General features: G+C 43.2%; 1 protein-coding gene across 2 annotated transcripts in view; it reads right to left on the bottom strand.

The window, feature by feature from the left end:
• The window catches only part of CDK12 (cyclin dependent kinase 12), a 77,797-nt gene that overhangs the window by 11,883 nt on the left and 45,097 nt on the right, over positions 1–20,817 (bottom strand). For both annotated transcript variants that reach the window (XM_025363651.1, XM_025363652.1), the window contains exons 7-11: positions 14,086–14,142; positions 11,634–11,735; positions 6,832–6,909; positions 5,106–5,222; positions 2,553–2,684 (exon numbers count right to left, since the gene is read on the bottom strand). In XM_025363651.1, coding sequence (XP_025219436.1) covers positions 2,553–2,684; positions 5,106–5,222; positions 6,832–6,909; positions 11,634–11,735; positions 14,086–14,142 — 486 coding nt within the window. The remainder of the gene's footprint in view (positions 1–2,552; positions 2,685–5,105; positions 5,223–6,831; positions 6,910–11,633; positions 11,736–14,085; positions 14,143–20,817) is intronic.

Raw genomic sequence — 20,817 nt, 5'->3', positions numbered from 1 at the left:
ACATGGTGAAACCTCGTCTCTAATAAAAATATAAAAATTAGCCAGCTGTGGTGGCAGGCTCCTGTAATCCAGCTACTTAGGAGGCTGAGACACGAGAATCGCTTGAACCCGGGAGGTGGAGGTTGCAGTGAGCTGAGATTACGCCACTGCACTCCAGCCTGGGTGACAAAGTGAGAGATCTTGTCTCAGAAAAAAACAAAAACAAAAAAAAACTGGCAGTGATGGAAACCATTTAAAACTGGGACTATCGGCCGGGCTCAGTGGCTCACGCCTGTAATCCCAGCACTTTCGGAGGCTGAGGCAGGCAGATCACCTGAGGTCGGGAGTTCAAGACCAGTCTGACCAATATGGCGAAACTCTGTCTCTACTAAAAATACAAAATTAGCCAGGCATGGGGGCGCATGCCTGTAATCCCAGCTACTCGGGAGGCTGAGGCAGGAGAAATGCTTGTGGTGAGTCGAGATCACGCCACTGCACTACAGCCTGGGCAACAAGAGTGAAATTCTGTCTCAAAAATATTAACAAAAAAAAACCCCCAAAAACTGGGACTGTCTCTGCAAGTGTGAGATATACGTGGTCACCAGAGATATGCATGATTGCAGCAGAAGGAATGGTTAAAAGCAAAAACCAGAAGGAGGCCAAGCGTGGTGTCTCCTGGCTGTAATCTCATGACTTTGGAAGGCTGAGGCGGGAAAATCACTTGAGCCCAGGAGTTTGAGACAGCCTGGGCAACATTGTGAGACGCCATTTCTACAATTAGGAAAAAAAAAAAAATGGTGGTTCATGCCTGTAATCCCAACACTTTGGGAGGCTGAGGCAGGCAGATCACCTAAAGTCAGGAGTCTGAGACCAGCTTGGCCAACATGGTGAAACCCTGTCTCTACTAAAAATACAAAAAAAATTAGTCGGGTGTGGTAGCCTGCACCTGTAATCCCAGCTACTCAGGAGGCTGAGACAGGAGAATCACTTGAATCCAGGAGGTGGAGGTTGCAGTGAGCCGAGATCATGCCACTGCACTCCAGCCTGGGCGACAGGGCGACACTCTGACTTGGAAAAAAACAAAAAAGGCTGACAGCAGTAGCTCACACCTATAATCCCAGCACTTTGGGAGGCCAAGGCAGGCGGACCACCTGAGGCCAGGAGTTCAAGATCAGCCTGGCCAACGTGGTGAAACCCCGTCTCTACTAAAAATACAAAAATTAGCCGGGCATAGTGGCAGGCGCCTGTAACCCCAGCTACTTGGGAGGCGGAGGCAGGAGAATCACTTGAAACCAGGAGGCAGAGATTGCGGTAAGCCAGTATTGTGCCACTGCACTCCAGCCTAGATGCCAAGAGTAAAATTCCATCTCAAAACAAACAAACGAACAGGCCAGGCGTGGTGGCTCACACCTATAATCCCAGCACTTTGAGGGGCCAAGATGGGTAGGAGTTCAAGACCAGCCTGGCCAACATGGTGAAACCCTGTCTCTACTAAAAATACAAAAAAATGGCTGGGCGCGGTGGCTCATGCCTGTAATCCCAGCACTTTGGGAGGCTGAGGCGGGTGGATCACCTGAGGTCAGGAGGTCGAGACCAGCCTGACCAACATGGAGAAACCCTGTCTCTACTAAAAACACAAAATTACCTAGGCATGGTGGTGTATGCCTGCAATCCCAACTACTTGGGGAGGCTGAGGCAGGCAAATCGCTTGAACCTGGGAAGTGGAGGTTGTGATGAGCCGAGATTGCGCCACTGTACTCCAGCCTGGGCAACAAGAGTGAAACTCCGTCTCAAAAAACAAAACAAAACAAAACAAAAATACAAAAAAATTAGCCGGGCATCGTGGTGGGCACCTGTAATCCTAGCTACTCGCAAGGCTGAGGCAGGAGAATCGCTTGAACATGGGAGGCGAAGGAGGCAGAGCACAAGATTCCATCTCAAAACAACAACAACAACAAAAAAGAAAAAAACACGCAGGGCGCAGTGGCTTACGCCGGTAATCCCAACACTTTGGGAGGCTGAGGTAGGTGGATCACCTGAGGTCAGGAATTCGGGACCAGCCAGGCCAGCATGGTGTAACCCTGTCTCTACTAAAAATACAAAAATTAGCCAGGTGTGGTGGTGTGTGCCTGTAGTCCCACTTACTCGGGAGGCTGAGGCATGAGAATCGCCTGAACCCTGCAGAGGTTGCAGTGAGCTGAGTTGCGCCACTGCACTCCTGCCTGGGCGACAGAGAAAGACTCCATCTCAAAAATAAGTAAATAAACCAACCAACCAACCCACAAAAATCTAAAAGGAATACTTTCAAAGAGGCTCTACAGAACAATATTCTGGGATGGAGATCCAGGGACAAAAGAAGACAGCTTGAGTCAAATTAGAACAAGCATCAAAGCTAAATCTATTACTTATATAAAGAAAAAAACAAAGATAAAACAAAAAAAAACCTCAACCATAATACTCAAAGACACCTCTTCATTTGGGTCTTATTGGGCATTTGTGGTTCTTTTATGAGTTTCTCATCTTCTAAGGCCCAGGGGAAGGTTTAGGGTCACAACGCAGCTACCAGCACTTACTCTGGAGGAGCCATTTTGCTGAGCTCAACATCTTTAAGGAAGTCGCTCTGTAGGGTCTGTTCAGCTGTGCACCGCTTACTAGGATCTAGTGTCAGCATGTGGTCCAATAAATCAAGTGCTGCAGAAGGAATGCTATGGAAAAGAACACAGAAAGGACAAGTTCACAATGACCCTACAGTTCTCAAATTTTGTGTGAAAGGGTCTCACACCTGTAATTCCAGCACTTTGGGAGGCCAAGGTAGGAGGACTGCTTGAGGCCAGAAGTTTGAGATCAACCTGGGCAACATACTGAGACCTCACCTCTACAAATATATATATTTTTAATTAGGTGGGTGCAGTAATGTGCACCCTGTCGTCTCAGCTACTTGGGAGGCTGACAATGGAGAATCACTTGAGCCTAGGAATTTGAGGCTGCAGTGAGCTCTTACTGCACAACTACATTCTAGCCTGGGCAACAGAGCAAGAGCCCATCTCTTTTAAAAAAAAAAAAAAAAAGGGATGGGCAATGGTGGCTCATGCCTATAGTCCCACCCAGCACTTTGGGAGGCTGAAGCGAGTGGATCATTTGAGGTCAGGAGTTCAGGACCAGCCTGGCCAACAAAGTGAAACCCCATCTCTACTAAAAATAGAAAAAATTAGCCAGGCATGGTGACGCATGCTTGTAATCCTAGCTCCTCGGAGGGCTGAGAATCGCTTGGACCCAGGAGGCGGAGGTTGTAGTGAGATCACACCTAGACAGAGTGAGACAGTCTCAAAAAAAAAAAAAAAAAAAAAAAAAAAGTCTTTGAATTTCCATGTAAAACCAAAGAAAGGAAGTTGGAAGTTGGCTAACGCAAGCAAGCAGATTTGCTCCCACACAGGATTTAAGAAATGCTGGGCCGGGAACAGGCGTGGTGGCTCAAGCCTATAATCCCAGCACTTTGGGAGGCCGAGGCAGGTGGATCACAAGATCAGGAGATCAAGACCATCCTGGCTAACACGGTGAAACCCCGTCTCTACTAAAAGTACCAAAAATTAGCCAGGCATGGTGGCAGGCACCTATAGTCCCAGCTACTCAGGAAGCTGAGGCAGGAGAATGGCGTGAACCCGGGAGGCGGAGCCTGCACTGAGCTGAGATTGCACCACTGGACTCCATCCTGGGTGACAGAGTGAGACTCCGTCTCAAAAAAATAAAAAAAAAGAGAAATGCTGGGCCGGGCACAGTCGCTCATGCCTATAATCCCCGCACTTTGAGGGGCCAAAGTGGGTGGATAATCTGAGATCAGGAGTTTGAGACCAGGCTGGCTAACATGGTGAAACCTCGTTTCTATTAAAAATACAAAAAAATTAGCTGGGCGTGGTGGCACGTGCCTGTAATCCCTGCTACTCAGGAAGCTGAGGCAGGAGAAACACTTGAACCCAGGAGGCAGAGGTTGCAGTGAGCCGACATCATGCCATTGCACTCTGGCTTGGGCAACAAGAGCGAAACCTCGTCTCAAAAACAAACAAACAAACAAACAAACAAACAAGAAATGCTGTGCTATAACACAAGTAAAAATATGGTCAGTTCTGGCCAGGTGTGGTGGCTTGCACCTATAATCCCAGCTCTTCGGGAGGCCGAGGTGGGCAGATCACTTGGCGTGGTAGCACAACCAGTGATCTTCCTGCCTTAGCCTCCCATAGTTTAAGCCCAGCACTTTGGGAGGCTGAAGCAGGAAGATCACTTGAGCCCAGGAGCTCAAGACCAGCCTGGGCAACATTAGGAGACCCTATCTCTACAGGGGGAAAAAAAAAATGCCAGGTGTGGTGGCAGTTTCCTGTGGTCCCAGCTATTCAGAAGGTTAAGGTAGGGCCAGGCGCGGTGGCTCATGCCTATAATCTTAGCACTTTGGAAGACGGAGGTGGGTGGATCACAAAGTCAGGAGTTCAAGACCAGCCTGGCCAACATGGTGAAACCCCATCTCTACTAAAAATACAAAAATTAGCTGGGCGTGGTGGCAGGCGCCTGTAATCCCAACTATGTGGGAGGCTGAGGCAGGAGAGTCACTTGAACTCGGAGGGTAGAGGTTGCAGTGAGCCGAGCTCACACCACTGCACTCCAGCCTGGGCAGCAAAGTGAGACTATCTCAAAAAAAAAAAAAAAAAAAAAAAAAAAGAAGGCTAAGGTGGGAGGATTGCTTGAGCCCAGCAGGTCAAGGCTGCAGTGAGCCCTAAGTATGCCACTGCACTCCAGCCTGGACAACAGAGCAAGACCCTATCTCAATTTAAAAAAACAAACAAACAAAAAACCATGAAGCAACAGTTCCATTCTCTTTTTCTCATGGGAAGATCAACAAGGCTATGAGAAAATTTATATATTGTTCAAAATAAAATGGTTTTCTATTGTCTAAAGCCTTCAGAAGAGAAAATTACAAAAGGGCTATGATAAAACTCATATACTGCTCAAAACTAAAATGTTTTCCTACACTGTGTTGCCATGATAAATTGGGACATTAATTCCCCAGACCAGGAAAAAGTCAAGTCTCAACACCAGCCAGACACAGAAACGAGATGTAACATTTTCCCCAAACTCACAAAGAGAATTCTTCTCGTAGACGCCTTCTATATTGCTTCTTCGGTTTCATGGTGTTGAAGTAGGGCAGTTTGATAACATCAGGCCACACAGCTGGACAAGGGCTACCACAGAGTCGGCTAAAAACAAAGCAAAAAGCAAGAACAACAGAGTAAGTGAGTCAGCATCATGAATTCTGGAGGTTTCAGAAGCAGTAATTATTACCTCCTGAGGTCTGGGGAATCTTTGCTTATTACATTAGAGGGCATGAAGAAAGGAAAATATGATATTACTGCTTTAAGGACAGAAAGGAATAGAACAGAAAGAACTGGTTATAATAGAGCAAAGAAAACATACTTGGATAATAATCCTAAATGATTCACATTATTTGGATTTGTGGAATGTTTTGATCCCCCTATACAGGTTTTTATTACCAGTTTTGTTCTGTTCGGTTAATACTAATTACAAAGGGCTAAGTTGGTCCTATAGTAACCCTATAGGGTAAACTGTGAGATGAGAAGAGAGTATAAGACTGAACATTTTGATAGATAATTGACAGTTTACCAAATAACAACAAAAAAAAATTGAGTTACATACCACCTTTAAAAAATGTCTACATTGGCCGGGGGCGGTGGCTCACACCTGTAATCCCAGCACTTTGGGAGGCCAAGGCGGGCAGCTCACAAGATCAGGAGATCGAGACCATCCTGGCTAACATGGTGAAACCCTGTCTCTACTAAAAATACAAAAAAATTAGATGGGGGTGGCGGCAGGCGCCTGTAGTCCCAGCTACTCAGGAGGCTGAGGCAGGAGAATGGCGTGAACCCGGGAGGTGGAGCTTGCAGTGAGCCGACATCACGCCACTGCATTCCAGCCTGGGCGACAGAGCGAGACTCCGTCTCAAAAAAAAAAAAAAAACAAAGGTCTACATTAGGCTGGTGTGGTGGCTCATGTGTGTAATCCCAGCACTTTGGGAGGTCAAGGCGGGAGGACTGTTTGAGCCCAGGAGTTCAAGCCCAGGCAACAAACATAATGAGACCCTGTCTCTACAAAACAAATGAAAGAAAAAATAGCTGGGACTACAGGTGTAGTCCAAGCTACTCAGGAGGGTAAGGAGGGAGGATCACTTGAGTGCAGGAGTTTGAGGCTGCAGTGAACTATGATTATGCCACTGCACTCCACTCTAGGTGACAAAGTGAGACACTCTCTATTTAAAAACAACAAAAAACAAAAAACACTACACTAACCTGCTATATTCTTCCCTTTAATTTTATTGAAAAAACAAAACAAAACAAAATCCGCCCAAATGCCAGCCCAATCCTGGGCCTTCCCCAAATTTTCTATTATAGGTTGTATTTCATAACTATTTACTTGCTATATACCTTACTAAATTCTAAATTCTTTGAAGGCAGGGACGTACTTTTTTATCTCTGAATCCTAAAGTTTAATGTTAAAAGTAATCTGTTGTACAACAGGCTCAATAAATGTTTACTGAATAAATTTAATCTAATCTGAGCTATGAATGGAAGGGCCATCCCAAAGCAAGGTAAGACCTAAAAATGAGATGAAATAAAACTTCTTTATATGCATAGCCCATGACAAAATATATGGTAAACCTGACTGAGTAAAGAGAAACTTACTTGGACATAAGAAACATAAACTCATTCAGAATGACTAGAAAGTGTTAGAAACTGGAGGATGAGATTACCTATCACACCTGGGCACTCAAGAGCACATGTACAGCTGTACCTGATCAGTTCCAGCTGAGCCAGTTCCAGATTGGCTTGAAAAATAGGCTTCTTTGTGAACAGTTCCCCAAGAATACATCTAGAAAAGGTAAAATTGAGAGGTCAGAAGAGAAATTCTTAGAGCCTATTTAAAGTGTCTCAAAAATTTTTTATATTATTAATGTATCAAGTTGCAACAAAGATAACTAGCCCCAAATTTCAGTGTCTGAGTTTCCAAAGAGAAAATATTTCTTACAGTGAAACAGACAGTATAAAGGATTTAAATTTGCCAGAAGATCAAACTTTTGTCACCTATTAAGGACACTCTATGAACAGAGAAAGGGAGTCAAGAGTCCTTTTCTATCATGCCATTGTAAATTAAGGAAATAACTAAAGACAATTTTACAAGGATGCTCAAAATTAAAGAACAATACTAACAAAAAATAAATAAATAAACAAGGATGCTCTCTGTAGTTAGTTTCTATAAAGTTTGTATTCGTTTTTGTCATTAATCTGCTCTGTAGAAGATGCATTATACTATAGCCCTCTTGGCACTGTATTGCAAAGAAAATAATTTACTGTCATCAGCTAGGATCACTTGGACTTTTTTAGTTTTATTTTTTGAGATAAGAGTCTCACTCTGTCACCCAGGCTGGAGTGCAGTGGCGCAATCTCTGCTCACTATAACCTTTGCCTCCTGGGTTCAAGTGATTCTCTGCCTCAGCCTTCCAAGTAGCTGGGACTACAGGCATGCACCACCACACCCGGCTAATTTTTTTGTATTTTTAGTAGAATCTAGTGAATAAAACATGAATATATCTCAAATCATTTACGCTGATTAAAAGAGTGGGGGCAGTGTATACTATATAATTTCATTTGTATAAAATTCTAGAAATAGAAATTAATCTATATAGTGACAGAAAGCAGAACAGTGGTTTGCTTGGTAATGGGAGGGTATGGGTAGAGGAAAGGGATTATAAAAGAGCATAAGGAAACTGGCGGGTGATCATTATCTTGGCTGTGTTGATGGTTTTACTGGTGGATATATTAGGTAAAAACATATAAAAATATATGCAGTTTATACTTCAATAAAAAAGGTTTAAATATTGAATGAATTTGATAAGGCTATACTAAAGTTTTCTGTACTATTCTTGTAACTTTTCCATAGATTGAAATTATTTCAAAATAAATTAAAATAAAGGCTGAGCATGGCAGCTCATGCCTGTAATCCCAGCACTTTGGGAGGCCTAGGCAGAAGGATCACTTGAAGCCAAGAGTTCAGGACCAGACTGGTAACATAGCAAGACCACATCTCTTTGAAATAATAATAATAATAAAAGATTACATGAATATTCTACAGTTTTTGTTATATGCCTGAAATTTTCCATTTTTTTTGAAGTGAGGAGAGAAAAAAAAATGGTCAATCTGTCTTACCTATGCTTTGAAATGAAACAAATACAAAACCAAATTTATAGTTTTACTTTGAAATTCTTTAGTTTGACTTAATTTGAGAAAGCAAAACAAACCTAGCTTTTTAAGTAGTATTTTTCTATTAGAATTTGGACCTTTAAACAAATTATGTTAAAACAACTTTAAAGATAAATTCTTACTTCCCGAATTCTCTCAAACCCTATTCAGAGATGGAAAAGTAAAAGTAAAATTTAGGCCGGGCCCAGTGGCTGATGCCTGTAATCCTGGCACTTGGGGAGGCCAACGTGGGAGGATTGCTTGAGCCCAGGAGTGTGAGACCAGGCTGGGCAACACATTGAGATCTCAACTCTATAAAAATTAAAGAAAAGTAAAATTTAGGCCGGGCGCGGTGGCTCAAGCCTGTAACCCCAGCACTTTGGGAGGCCGAGACGGGTGGATCACGAGCTCAGGAGATTGAGACCATCCTGGCTAACACGGTGAAACCCCATCTCTACTAAAAAATACAAAAAACTAGCCGGGCGAGGTGGCGGGCGCCTGTAGTCCCAGCTACTTGGGAGGCTGAGGCAGGAGAATGGCGTGAACCCGGGAGGCGGAGCTTGCAGTGAGCTGAGATCTGGCCACTGCACTCCAGCCTGGGCGACAGAGCGAGACTCCGTCTCAAAAAAAAAAAAAAGAAAAGTAAAATTTAATTCTGCTTTCAACATTAACTGCCACATCAAGTTCTAAGTGCAGTGTTGTCGTCACAGAGGGTAAACTCAGACATTTAAAAAAGAAAAAAAGAAAAAAAAAAAACCACTAGGTTTTCAGATTCCCAACATAATTTGCTGTACTAGTCTTTCTAGTTTCTCCTCTTAATTCTAATTTGCACACTGAACTGTCATACCAATTCTCTATAAAAAATCCCATAGAAATATCTTCAGAGAGACTACCATGGATCACCAAAGTAGTAAGTTCACATCAAAACTCAAACAAAATCTTAATTCAATGAGCCACTGGGCTTTGAAGAATGTCTAAATTTCTGTAGTTGTAATTTCCAATTGTGTTTTTCTGTTTTATTTTCTTTTGGTTTCCAGTCCTTTGGTGGGAAGACATCTTCATTATGTAATCAACACTTTGCTACTGCACTGAGGTGGCAGGCTGCACAGACTGAAATAATAGTACCAAACAGAGCTATGAACTTTCCCCATGCATCTTAATGGGGCGTTAACTTTAGAGCCTGGTTGTGATAATTTAAATGCTAATACTGTTAAAGCAAATAGTCCAGAACAAAAACACACCCAGCTTGAGTCAGTAAAATTTAACTAAAGCTTTATTTGATTTGGGTAGGCTACTACAGAAATTATGCTCTTTCTCCATCATTCTGTTGAATTTTAAAATAAAACCCCTGTAGTGCTCCTCTTAAAGACTGACATTAATAGAGGAAGGAAAAGAATGGAAAGAAGTGATTTGCTCCACTGGGAAGTATATATGTCAGAATTGTAAAGTATAGAGGTCAAGAGGTCAAGTGTGTGAGTGGGCATAAATCATACAACATAAGATACAATTAACAAACATGGCCCATTTAAAACATCCATGCCCCAACACACAAACTGTAGTTTCTAAACATAATTTTCCACTAAAAGGAACTAAGACTCCTTAGAGAAATGGCTGATTCCAGTTCTGGGACAGGAAACGAACAGGACAAGCTTAGAACCAAAAACAAGATGTTTTCTACTATAACACTACTATGGTGTGTCAAAAGGACTCAAAATATAGCCTGAATAAGCTCCCACTGGCTAAAGCCTGCACAGTTTGAACAAGAATAAGGATAATAACCACAATGGATTAAAATACATCAAATAAGTTTAAATCTACGAGTTCATAATAAAACCAAAAAACAAAAACATTTTTCATTGGTCATCTTTGAAGGATACTAGGAAACTACTTCATTATTTTGAAAACTGTTAAATAAAATTAAAGAATTAACTTTTATCCTACTGTTTCTATATTATTTAGACCTGAGTTCAGCCAAACAGACGGGAGGATATAAAGCATTCCAATAAGAAATGATATAATTAGAATGTGACCATCATAAAATAACCACAAATGAATTAACAGATGTGGGCAATGGCCAAGTAACTGAAAACATCCCAAAAAAAGACTATTACTATTATGTAAAGTGGTGTGTGTGTACAAATCTGCTCATTTAGAACTGCCCTCACAAGGCCATAATAAAAAGCTGACTAGTTTATACTGGATTGTTTTGTTTTGTTGTTTCAACATCTTCCACAGACAACATACTCATTTACTGCTTGTACTCTGGGCAGAGGCTCCCACTGCTCCCCACCTCCCAACTCTGATGTACCACTGATTATACAACTTTTGTTAGAAGTATTCAAAACCAACTGTAAAGTAGTTTCAGGGTCTACTACCTGACCCTGGGTGGGTGGTGAGTAATCAACCTTTAATCCATTTACAATTTGTGAAAAGTAAAAAAGATAAGCTGGGTACGGCAACATGCGCCTGTAGTTACAGCTATTCAGGAGGCTGAGGCAGGAGGACTGCTTGAGCCCAGGAGTTCAAGGATATAGCGTGTTATGATCATGCTTATGAACAGCCACTGGACTCGAGAATGGGCAACATAGAAAGACTCTGTCTCAAACAATAAAAAGATAAAAAATCGGCCAGGCGCGGTGGCTCACGCCTGTAATCCCAGCACTTTGGGAGGCCGAAGCGGGCGGATCACGAGGTCAGGAGATCGAGACCATCCTGGTGAATACGGTGAAACCCCGTCTCTACTAAAAATACAAAAAAATTAGCCAGGTGTGGTGGCAGGCGCCTGTAGTCCCAACTTCTAGGGAGGCTGAGGCAGGAGAATGGCGTGAACCCGGGAGGTGGTGGAGCTTGCAGTGAGTGGAGATCCCGCCACTGCACTCCAGCCTGGGCAACAGAGCAAGACTCCTTCTCAAAAAAAAAAAGATAAAAAATCATACTAAAATATGTATGTATCATCACAAGGATACAATCTGCGAAATCCAGACTACAAAAGGCTGGATAGGACAAGTGAAATAGTTTCTTCTAAGGAAATTATAAGGAAACAAAATAAATCAAAATTAGGTAACACAGAAGGGGAATGTAAAATTAAAAGATTTGATGTAATCAATTGCAATCTATGAACCTTACTTGGATATCTTATTTCCAAATAAGATATCAATTCAAAGTTTAAACAAAAAAAAGAAATCTGTTTTTAAAAAAAAGTGTCTCTGACATTAAGAAATATTCAACAGATTCCCCAGAAATCTGGCCAAAAGTTTATCACCATAAGAGCTCTAAAAAGCCAGTGTACAGAGAAAACAAAGTACAAGTCAACAATACGTAAGTTACAGACAAGAGAAAAAGTTAACAGAACCTTACCCACAGCTCCAAACATCTATGGCTGGTGTGTAACGTTCTTCTCCTAGCAGTAGTTCTGGAGGTCGGTACCACAGAGTAATGACTTTGTTTGTGTAAGGGCGACTGAAATATAAAAAACAACCATGACATAAACTTACAATGGCTTCTGATGAAAAATATTCATATAACTAAATACAAATAGAAATAGGTGCCAAATGAAGATGAGACTGAAAAACAAATCCATAGCAACCTAACACTCCAAAATTAAACTGGTCAGAAGTGGGAGATGAAGAAGTAACTTCCAGGCTGGGTGTGGTGGCTCACACCTGTAATCCCAGCACTTGGGAGGCCGAGGTGGGTGGATCACAAGGTCAGGAGATCGAGACCACAGTGAAACCCCGTCTCTACTAAAAATACAAAAAAACTAGCCGGGTGCAGTGGCGGGCGCCTGTAGTCCCAGTTACTCGGGAGGCTGAGGCAGGAGAATGGCATGAACCCGGGAGGCGGAGCTTGCAGTGAGCCGAGATCACGCCACTGCACTCCAGCCTGGGTGACAGAGAAAGACTCCGTCTCAAAAAAAAAAGAAAAAAGAAGTAACTTCCAGGCCTGGCGTGGTGGCTTATGCCTGTAATACCAGCACTTTGGGAGGCCTATAGGGGAGAATCATTTGAGGCCAGTTTAAGACCAGCCTGGTCAACACTGCAAGATCTCACCTCTATTTTTTTTTGTTTTTTGAGACGAAGTCTTGCTCTGTCCCCCAGGCTGGAATACAGTGGTACCATCTCGGCTTATTGCAAGCTCTGCCTCCCGGGTTCATGCCATTCTCCTGCCTCAGCCTCTCGAGTAGCTGGGACTACAGGCACCTGCCACCATACCTGGCTCATTTTTTGTATTTTTAGTAGAGACGGGATTTCATCCTGTTAACCAGGATGGTCTTGATCTCCTGCCCTCAGGTGATCCACCCACCTGGGCCTCCCAAAGTGCTGGGATGACAGGCGTGAGCCACCGCGCCTGGCCTATTAAAAAAAAAAAGAAAAAAGGCCAGGCGCGGTGGCTCACACCTGTCATCCCAGCACTTTGGGAGGCTGAGTGGGTGGATCACCTAAGGTTGGGAGTTCGAGAGCAGCATGACCAACAAGGAGAAACCCCGTCTCCACTAAAAATACAAAATTAGCCAGGCGTGGCGGCGCATGCCTGTAATCCCAGTTAGTTGGGAGGCTGAGGCATGGGAATTGCTTGAACCTGGGAAGCAGAGGTTTCAGTGAGCCAAGATCGTGCCATTACACTCCAGCCTGGGCAACAAGTGCAAATCTCTGGGAAAGAAAAAGAAAAAGAAAAACAAAAAGGAAGAGAAGAGAAAAGAGAGAGAAATAAATAACTTCCATTCTAATTTATTTATTCCAGTCAAGGGACGATTCAAGAATTTAGATAAAATTTGCTGCCTAAAATCTAAGTGATAACGCTTTCAGATAATTAGGGAACTCTAACAGTTGCTGCAACTTGCAGAATACTAGAATATCCAGGAATAAAAAAGATTCTTAGCCGGGTGCGGTGGCTCATGCCTGTAATCCCAGCACTTTGAGAAGCCGAGGCAGATGAATCACGAGGTCAGGAGTTTGAGACCAGCCTGGCCAACATGGTGAAACCCCGTCTCTACTAAAAATACAAAAAATTAGCTGGGCATAGTGGCGGGCACCTGTAATCCCAGCTACTCGGGAGGCTGAGGCAGGAGAATTGCTTGAACCGGAGAGGTGGAGGTTGCAGTGAGCGGAGATCACGCCATTGCACTCCAGCCCAGGTGACAGAGTGAGACTCTGTCTCAAAAAAAAAGAAAAGAAAAGGCCGGGCACAGTGGCTCACGCCTGTAATCCCAGCACTTTGGGAGGCCAAGGCGGGTAGATCATGAGGTCAGGAGATCGAGACCATCCTGGCTAACATGGTGAAACCCTTTCTCTTCTAAAAACACAAAAAATTAGCCAGGCATGGTGGCGGGCGCCTGTAGTCCCAGCTACTCGGGAGGCTGAGGCAGGAGAATGGCTTGAACCCGGGAGGCAGAGCTTGCAGTGAGCCGAGATTGCACCACTGCACTCCAGCCTGGGCGACTGAGCAAGACTCTGTCTCAAAAAAAAAAAAAAAAGATTATTGGCTGGATGTGGTGGCTCACGTCTGTAATCCCAGCACTTTGGGAGGCTGAGGCAGGTAGATAGCTTGAGCCCAGGAGTTCAATACTACCCTGGGCAACATAGCAAAATCCTGTCTCTACTAAAAATACAAAAATTAGCCAGGTGTGATGGTACCCACCTATGGTCCCAGCTACTTGTGAGATTAGGGTGGCAGAATCACCTGAGCCCACAGAGGTTGAGGCTGCAGTGAGCTGAGATCAAGCCATGCACTCCAGCCTGAGCAACAGAGCAAGACTCTGCCTCAAAAAAACAAACCTTATTTCCCACATGTAATTTTATTAATGCCTTACCTCTCTTCAGAGTTATAGAGCCGAGCAAGTCCAAAATCTGCTAGTTTGATTTGCCCACTGTAAAACAAAAAACAATTATTTTCATAAGCAATAGCAGTGGCCTCCAAAATACACCTGAAAAGTCATGCGCCAAGTTAGGAGCTAAAGGAATTACAAAAATAAATTTTAACTTCTGCTCTCTTCGTTCTACTCTTTTCTCTTTCTTTTTTAAAAATTTCATACAATACCCAGTTCATGGTTACTTCTACTCTTAACACTCAATCCCCCTAATTAAACCTTTTTTGACTACTTCAATTATAATGCCTTAGGCTTTTAAAAGAAACAAACTATTATTACATTTTCTGAATTTGACTCCTTAGCTAAGTTTATTTCATGGTAAACAACAGTACCAAGAACCTGCTAGATTAAATACTTATTGTTGGGAAAAAAATAAATGAGCTGTTCTAGATTGAGAAAGATTTAAGAGGGCAAACAGACTGGGCATGGTGGCTCACACCTGTAATCCCAGAACTTTGGGAGGCCACTGCACTCCAGCCTGGGCAACAGAGCAAGACCCTATCTCTGAAAAAACAAGCAAAGAAACCCAGTTTCCTGGGCCCCATTCTTAAGAGATGCTGACTCAGTAGAACGTGGCTCGTGAATCTGCATTTCTAGCAGGCCCATATGTGATGCTAATGCAGCTGGCCTGAGAATCAGGCTTTGAGAATCACTTCAAGGAGATCCCAACCATGTTTCACTCTGCTCAGTAATTTTTTTTTTTTTTTTTTTTTTGAGACAGAGTCTCACTCTATCACTCAGGCTAGAGTGCAGTGGTGCAACTGTGGCTCACTGCAGCCTTGATGATCTCCCGGGTTCAAGTGATTCTCTAGCCTCAGCCTCCCGAGTAGCTGGGACTACAGGCATGCACCAATATGCTCAGCTAATTATTTTATTTTTTTGTAGAGACAGAGTTCCCCTGTGTTGCCCAGACTGGTCTTAAATTCCTGTGCTCAAGTGATCCTCCCTCCTCAGCCTCCCCAAGGGCTGGAAGTACAGGCATGGGCCACCATGACTGGCCTCTGCTCAGTATTCTATCCTTGACAGTGATGTAAAGGAATTTTTTTTTTTTTTTTTAAGTTCCAGGGTACATGTGCAGGTTTGTTACACAGGTAAATGTGTTCCATGGTGGTTTGCTGCACCTCTTGACCCATCACCAAAGTATTAAGCCCAGCAAGCATTAGCTATTTTTCCTGATGCTCTCTCTCCTCCTGCATGAAGGAATAATTTTGAAAACTGCAAGGCAAAATGTTGGGAATCTATCTAAAAACTATTTATTCATTGGAGGGGGTGGACAATGCAAAAAAACCCAACAACTATTTATTGACTACTTTGGATTAATGATAATTATCTAAATTCATGTAACCTCCTTAGTCATATTTACAGCCTTCCTACCTCTTAGGGCATGAAAAGCCAGCTCACTCTCTTACAGGAAGCTGGTGTAGGTGTCTAATAGCTCAGATCAGGCAAAAAAATGAGATACAGATTGCGCATCCAAATCCAAAAATCTGAAATCCAAAATTTTTCAGAACCCTTTCCCCCCATCTCTGTCTGAAGCAAAATCTGAAACTTTTTGAGTGCCAACATGATACTCAAAGGATATACTCACTGGAACATTTCAGATTTGGGATGTTCAGAACCAGTAAATATAATGTAAATATTCCAAAATCTAAAAAAATCTGAAATCCAAAAGAAATCTTATCTCAAGCACAGGGGATACTCAATATGTAGTACAGAAAAAAGGCCAAGAGGTGCTCCCCAAGATATGAACATGGGACAATATTAAAACAAGGTAACTACCAGCAACAAACTTCTACATTAAATCAATGCTTATTCCTAGTCAAGTTAAAGGTACCTTATCCATTTGCTCCAAACACCATTACATTAAGTTCAATTTATAAGCAAATTGTGAGAAAAGCAGAAAGAAAATAGTTAACTTATATTGAGACAAAGATGATTCCTCAAATTACTTGGCATCCTTACTCTGAAAGCCTGAGACGATTCAAGATTCAAGGCACATAGTATGACTGAAAGTTAAAATGGAAATGGATATATAGTTACAGAAATCAGGGTAGACCTGAATATCACCAGCATCTAACATATTTCCTGCCTGGCTCATACTAGGTACTAAATAAATGTTTATTAAATGAATTTAGTCTGCTATAGAACCTGTTGATAGCACTTAAAAGAAAAAAAAAAAAAAAAAGACTGAGTTTCACTCTTGTTGCCCAGGCTGGAGTGCAATGGCACTATCTCGGCTCACTTGCAACCTCTGCCTCCCGAATGGCTGGGATTATAGGCATGCACCACCACTCATGGCTAATTTTGTATTTTTAGTAGAGATGGTGCTTCTCCATGTTGGTCAGGCTGGTCTTGAACTCCCTACCTCAGGTGATCCACCTGCCTTGGCCTCCCAAAGTGCTGGGATTACAGGCATAAGCCACCACACCAGGCCGCTGATAGCACTTTTACTGACTCCTGCTTTTCCTTACAACTAAACCATTAAGGCGACTCACTACGAAGTGTGGAAGTATTGGTAACTTTTTGCAATATAAAATAGAACAGGCTGGGTGCAGTGGCTCACGCCTGTAGTCCCAACACTTTGGGAGACCAAGGCAGGTGGATCATTTAAGTCAGGAGTTTGAGACCAGCCTGGTGAAACCAGGTGAAACCCCCATCTCTACTAAAAATACAAAAATCAGATAGGCGTGGCAGCAGACACCTATAGTCCTAGCCACTTGGGAGGCTGAGGCGGGAGAATCGCTTGAACCCGGGAGGCCGAGGTTGCAGTGAGCCGAGATTGTGCCACTGCACTCCAGCCTGGGTGACACGGCGAGACTCCATCTCAAAAAATAAAATACAAAATAAATAAATAAATAAAAATAAAATACAAAAGAAGTGCCATCATATTGTTTGTCCTGTCTCAAAGGAATAAGATGAATACAGAAATATGTGGAGAATTCTTTCTGGGACCATGGTTTAACATTTTTGCCTTTTGACAAGACCTTCAAGTACACAGTGCCTCCACTCACTCCCAGTTCAGCCCTCTCTCACATAATACTTCCTTCCCTTGCCTGCCTGGACCCCTTGGTTAATTAACCAAACTACTGTCTTCCTGGTTCCCTTAGCTTGTGATATAGCTAATCCATAAGTCCCTAATTCTGGATCATTAGAAAATCTGCCTTTTCTGCTCTACCTAGAGAGCTGAACACAAGTGCAAAGAATAAAAATCATATAACCGGCCGGGCGTGGTGGCTCACACCTGTAATCCTAGCACTTTAGGACGCTGAGGTGGGTGGATCACTTGAGGTCAGAGGTTTGAGACCCAGCCTGGCCAACATGGTGAAACCCCGTCTCTATAAATACAAAAATTAGCCAGGTGTGGTGGCATGCGCCTGTAGTCCCAACTACTCGGGAGGCGGAGGCAGGAAAACTGCTTGAACCCGGGAGGCAGAGGTTGCAGTGAGCCGAGATAGTGCCACTGCACTCCAGCCTGGGTGACAGAGTGAGACTCCATCTCAAAAAAAATAAAAATAAAAAATCATATAATCATATTGTATGGTGCCACTGCAAAATGTGTGACTTCCTCTCTCTGTTAATTCCTGAATGCTACTGATTAGTCCTTTTACTTGCCTGTAATCAGCAACTTCCATTCAGCATGGCTGTCATCACAGACCTTTGGCATTCTCCTTAATGCTCTAATCCATCCCCTACCCTCTTACACTTACTTAATAAATGACCTTTTTCAGTGAAAAAATTAAAGTCATTAGGTGAGAGGTACTTAACATTCTACCTTTTTCCAGTAAACCTACTTCCATCTATAATCTTACTTTCCTCTTTCCTTTTAATTACAGTTATCCCTCAGTATATCTACGGAATTGGTTCCAAGACTCCCATATATACCAAAATTCAAGCAAACTCAAGTCCTGCAGTAGGTTTTACAGAAACAGCATATATGAAACACTGGTACTCCATATACACAAGTTTTATATACTGCAAACAGTGTTTTTTATTCGTCTTTGGTTGGATAAAAATCTGTGTGTAAGTGGACATGCCACAGTTGAAACCCGCGTTGTTCAAGGTTCAACGATACACAAAAAGTATGTCAATCTCTTTTCTTGACCAAGGGTAATCAATCCCTCCACCTGTGGCCTTGATCCCATCTATTCTAGAACCTTGCTCCTTTATTTTGGTTCTTTGCCAAATCTTTATTTTTTATTTTTTTATTTTTTTTGAGACGGAATCTCGCTCTGTCACCAGGGTGGAGTGCGGTGGCGCGATCTCAGCTCACTGCAACCTCCGCCTCCCAGGTTCAAACGGTTCTCCTGCCTCAACCTCCTGAGTAGCTGGGACTACAGGTATGTGCCTCCATATCTAGTTAGTTTTTCTATTTTCAGTAGAGATGGGGTTTCACCATGTTGGCCAGGATGGTCTCGATCTCTTGACCTCGTGATCCGCCCACCTTGGCCTCCCAAAGTGCTGGGATTACAGGTGTGAGCCACCACACCCGGCCTTTTGTTTTTTCCGAGACGGAGTCTTGCTCTGTTGCCAGGCTGGAGTGCAGTGGCGCGATCTCAACTCACTGCAACCTCCGTCTCCCAGGTTCAAGTGATTCCCCTGCCTCAGCCTCCCAAGTAGCTGGGATTACAGTCACGTGCCACCACACCCAGCTAATTTTTTGTATTTTAGTAGAGACAGGGCTTTACCATGTTGAGCAAGATGATCTCGATCTCCTGACCTCGTGATCCGCCCACCTCGGCCTCCCAAAGTGCTGGGATTACAGGCGTGAGCCACTGTGCCCAGCCCCCAAATCTTTAACTGCTCCCTTTGTACAGATATTCTCTCTCCTTAGCATTTTTTTTATTTTTTTTTTTTTTTTTTGAGACAGGGTATTGCTCTGTCACCCAGGCTGGAGTGCAGTGGTGCAATCTCTGCGTCCCAGGTTCAAGCAATTCTCATGCCTTGGCCTCCTGGGCCTGGGATGGGATTAGAGGCGTGCACCACCAAGCTCAGCTAATTTTAGTAGTTTTAGTAGAGACAGTTTTGCTATGTTGGCCAGGCTGGTCTCGAACTCCCAGCATCAAGTGACCTGCCCAGCTCAAAGCTTCCCATAGTGTTAGGATTTCACATGTAAGCCACCACGTTGGCCTCCCCTTAGCATTTAAATATATTCAAATATCTGCCATCCTTAAAATTAAAAATTAAAGACACCCCCTACCACTACCTTCTCATTAATTGTGCTACTCATCCCCTTACTCCACACTAATATCACTACTGACCTTTTAATTTTCAGATTCTCTTATAATTTGCCTGCATCATCTGACATCAATGATCACTCCCTTCTTAAACTTGCCTATCCTGCATTCATATTTTCCTTATTTTCTTCCTATCTCTCTGACAATTTCTCTTGGGTGACATTTCTGACATATTTCCTATGCTTGGTAACTACAAAATCTGTACTGGTAGTTTGGAATTCCCAAATGACCATATGCTATTAAATATCACTACCCTGGATATATAAAAGACATATCCAAAAGAGATTTGCCTGTTACCCCATCCATCCTACTCTTCCGTCTTCCTTGTATTGGCTAGTAGTGCCACCCATCTAGATAGTTTTTCAAGTCAGAAACCTGTGAGTGATCTTACTTTCTCTAATTCACTATCTACCATTCACTCATTCAACCAAAGTCTACAGATCTACTGAGTCCATCCCTACTAGTAGTGTCTGGGTTATTTCAAGCACTGACCACTTCTTACAAAGTTCTTAGAGGGTCTCTCTGCCTCCAGTTTATGAGCATAAAGTGATAATTTGGCGACCTTTCCAAAACAGAAGACTGACTGCGTCTATCTTCTATATAAAATGATTTGGTCTCATTTATACTTTGTAATTAAAATATAATGAACATCAAGGAATCCAACTCTGGTCTTCTCTCTCTCTCTTGCCAACTGTTCTCTCTTTTCCTTGCCCAGCTGACAACCCTTCACCGTTTTCTCCAGGCCGTCTCACCCAGAGGTCTGAGTAGACACAGCTAAGTGGGTAAGGGAAGAGGCTGGATGGATCAGGCTAGACCATGGGATTCCTGTATCCTGCTTAGCAACCTGAGGAGGAAATTCAATTTAGTCTGGGACCTCATCAGCTTTCTGACTCTGGAAAGTCAGGAAGAAAAAGGGGCCTTACCCACCAGAAAGGACACCAAACGGAGCTGCAATTATTCCCTGCTTTGAGACATCTCCTCATGGAGGAGTAAAGGGAACAGCAGAAAGTATATTATACTATAGGCCAGAAGTTCTTAATGCATTATTTATTATAGATGGAGAGTCACCAACCTCCAACTTTACTAGGAATTATGAGTCAGAGAAAGCAACATAAAGAAATACTCTTGCCGGGCGCGGTGGCTCAAGCCTGTAATCCCAGCACTTTGGGAGGCTGAGACGGGCGGATCACAAGGTCAGGAGATCGAGACCATCCTGGCTAACACGGTGAAACCCCGTCTCTACTAAAAAATACAAAAAACTAGCCGGGCGAGGTGGCGGGCGCCTGTAGTCCCAGCTACTCGGGAGGCTGAGGCAGGAGAATGGCGTGAACCCGGGAGGCGGAGCTTGTAGTGAGCTGAGATCCGGCCACTGCACTCCAGCCTGGGCGACAGAGCGAGACTCCGTCACAAAAAAAAAAAAAAAAAAAAAAAAAAAAAAAAA

Source organism: Theropithecus gelada, chromosome 16 (genome assembly GCF_003255815.1).
Source record: "Theropithecus gelada isolate Dixy chromosome 16, Tgel_1.0, whole genome shotgun sequence".
Classification (NCBI taxonomy): Eukaryota; Metazoa; Chordata; class Mammalia; order Primates; family Cercopithecidae; genus Theropithecus; species Theropithecus gelada.
The sequence above is the reverse complement of the archived record's forward strand: the minus strand, read 5'-3'. Positions and strand labels throughout refer to the sequence as shown.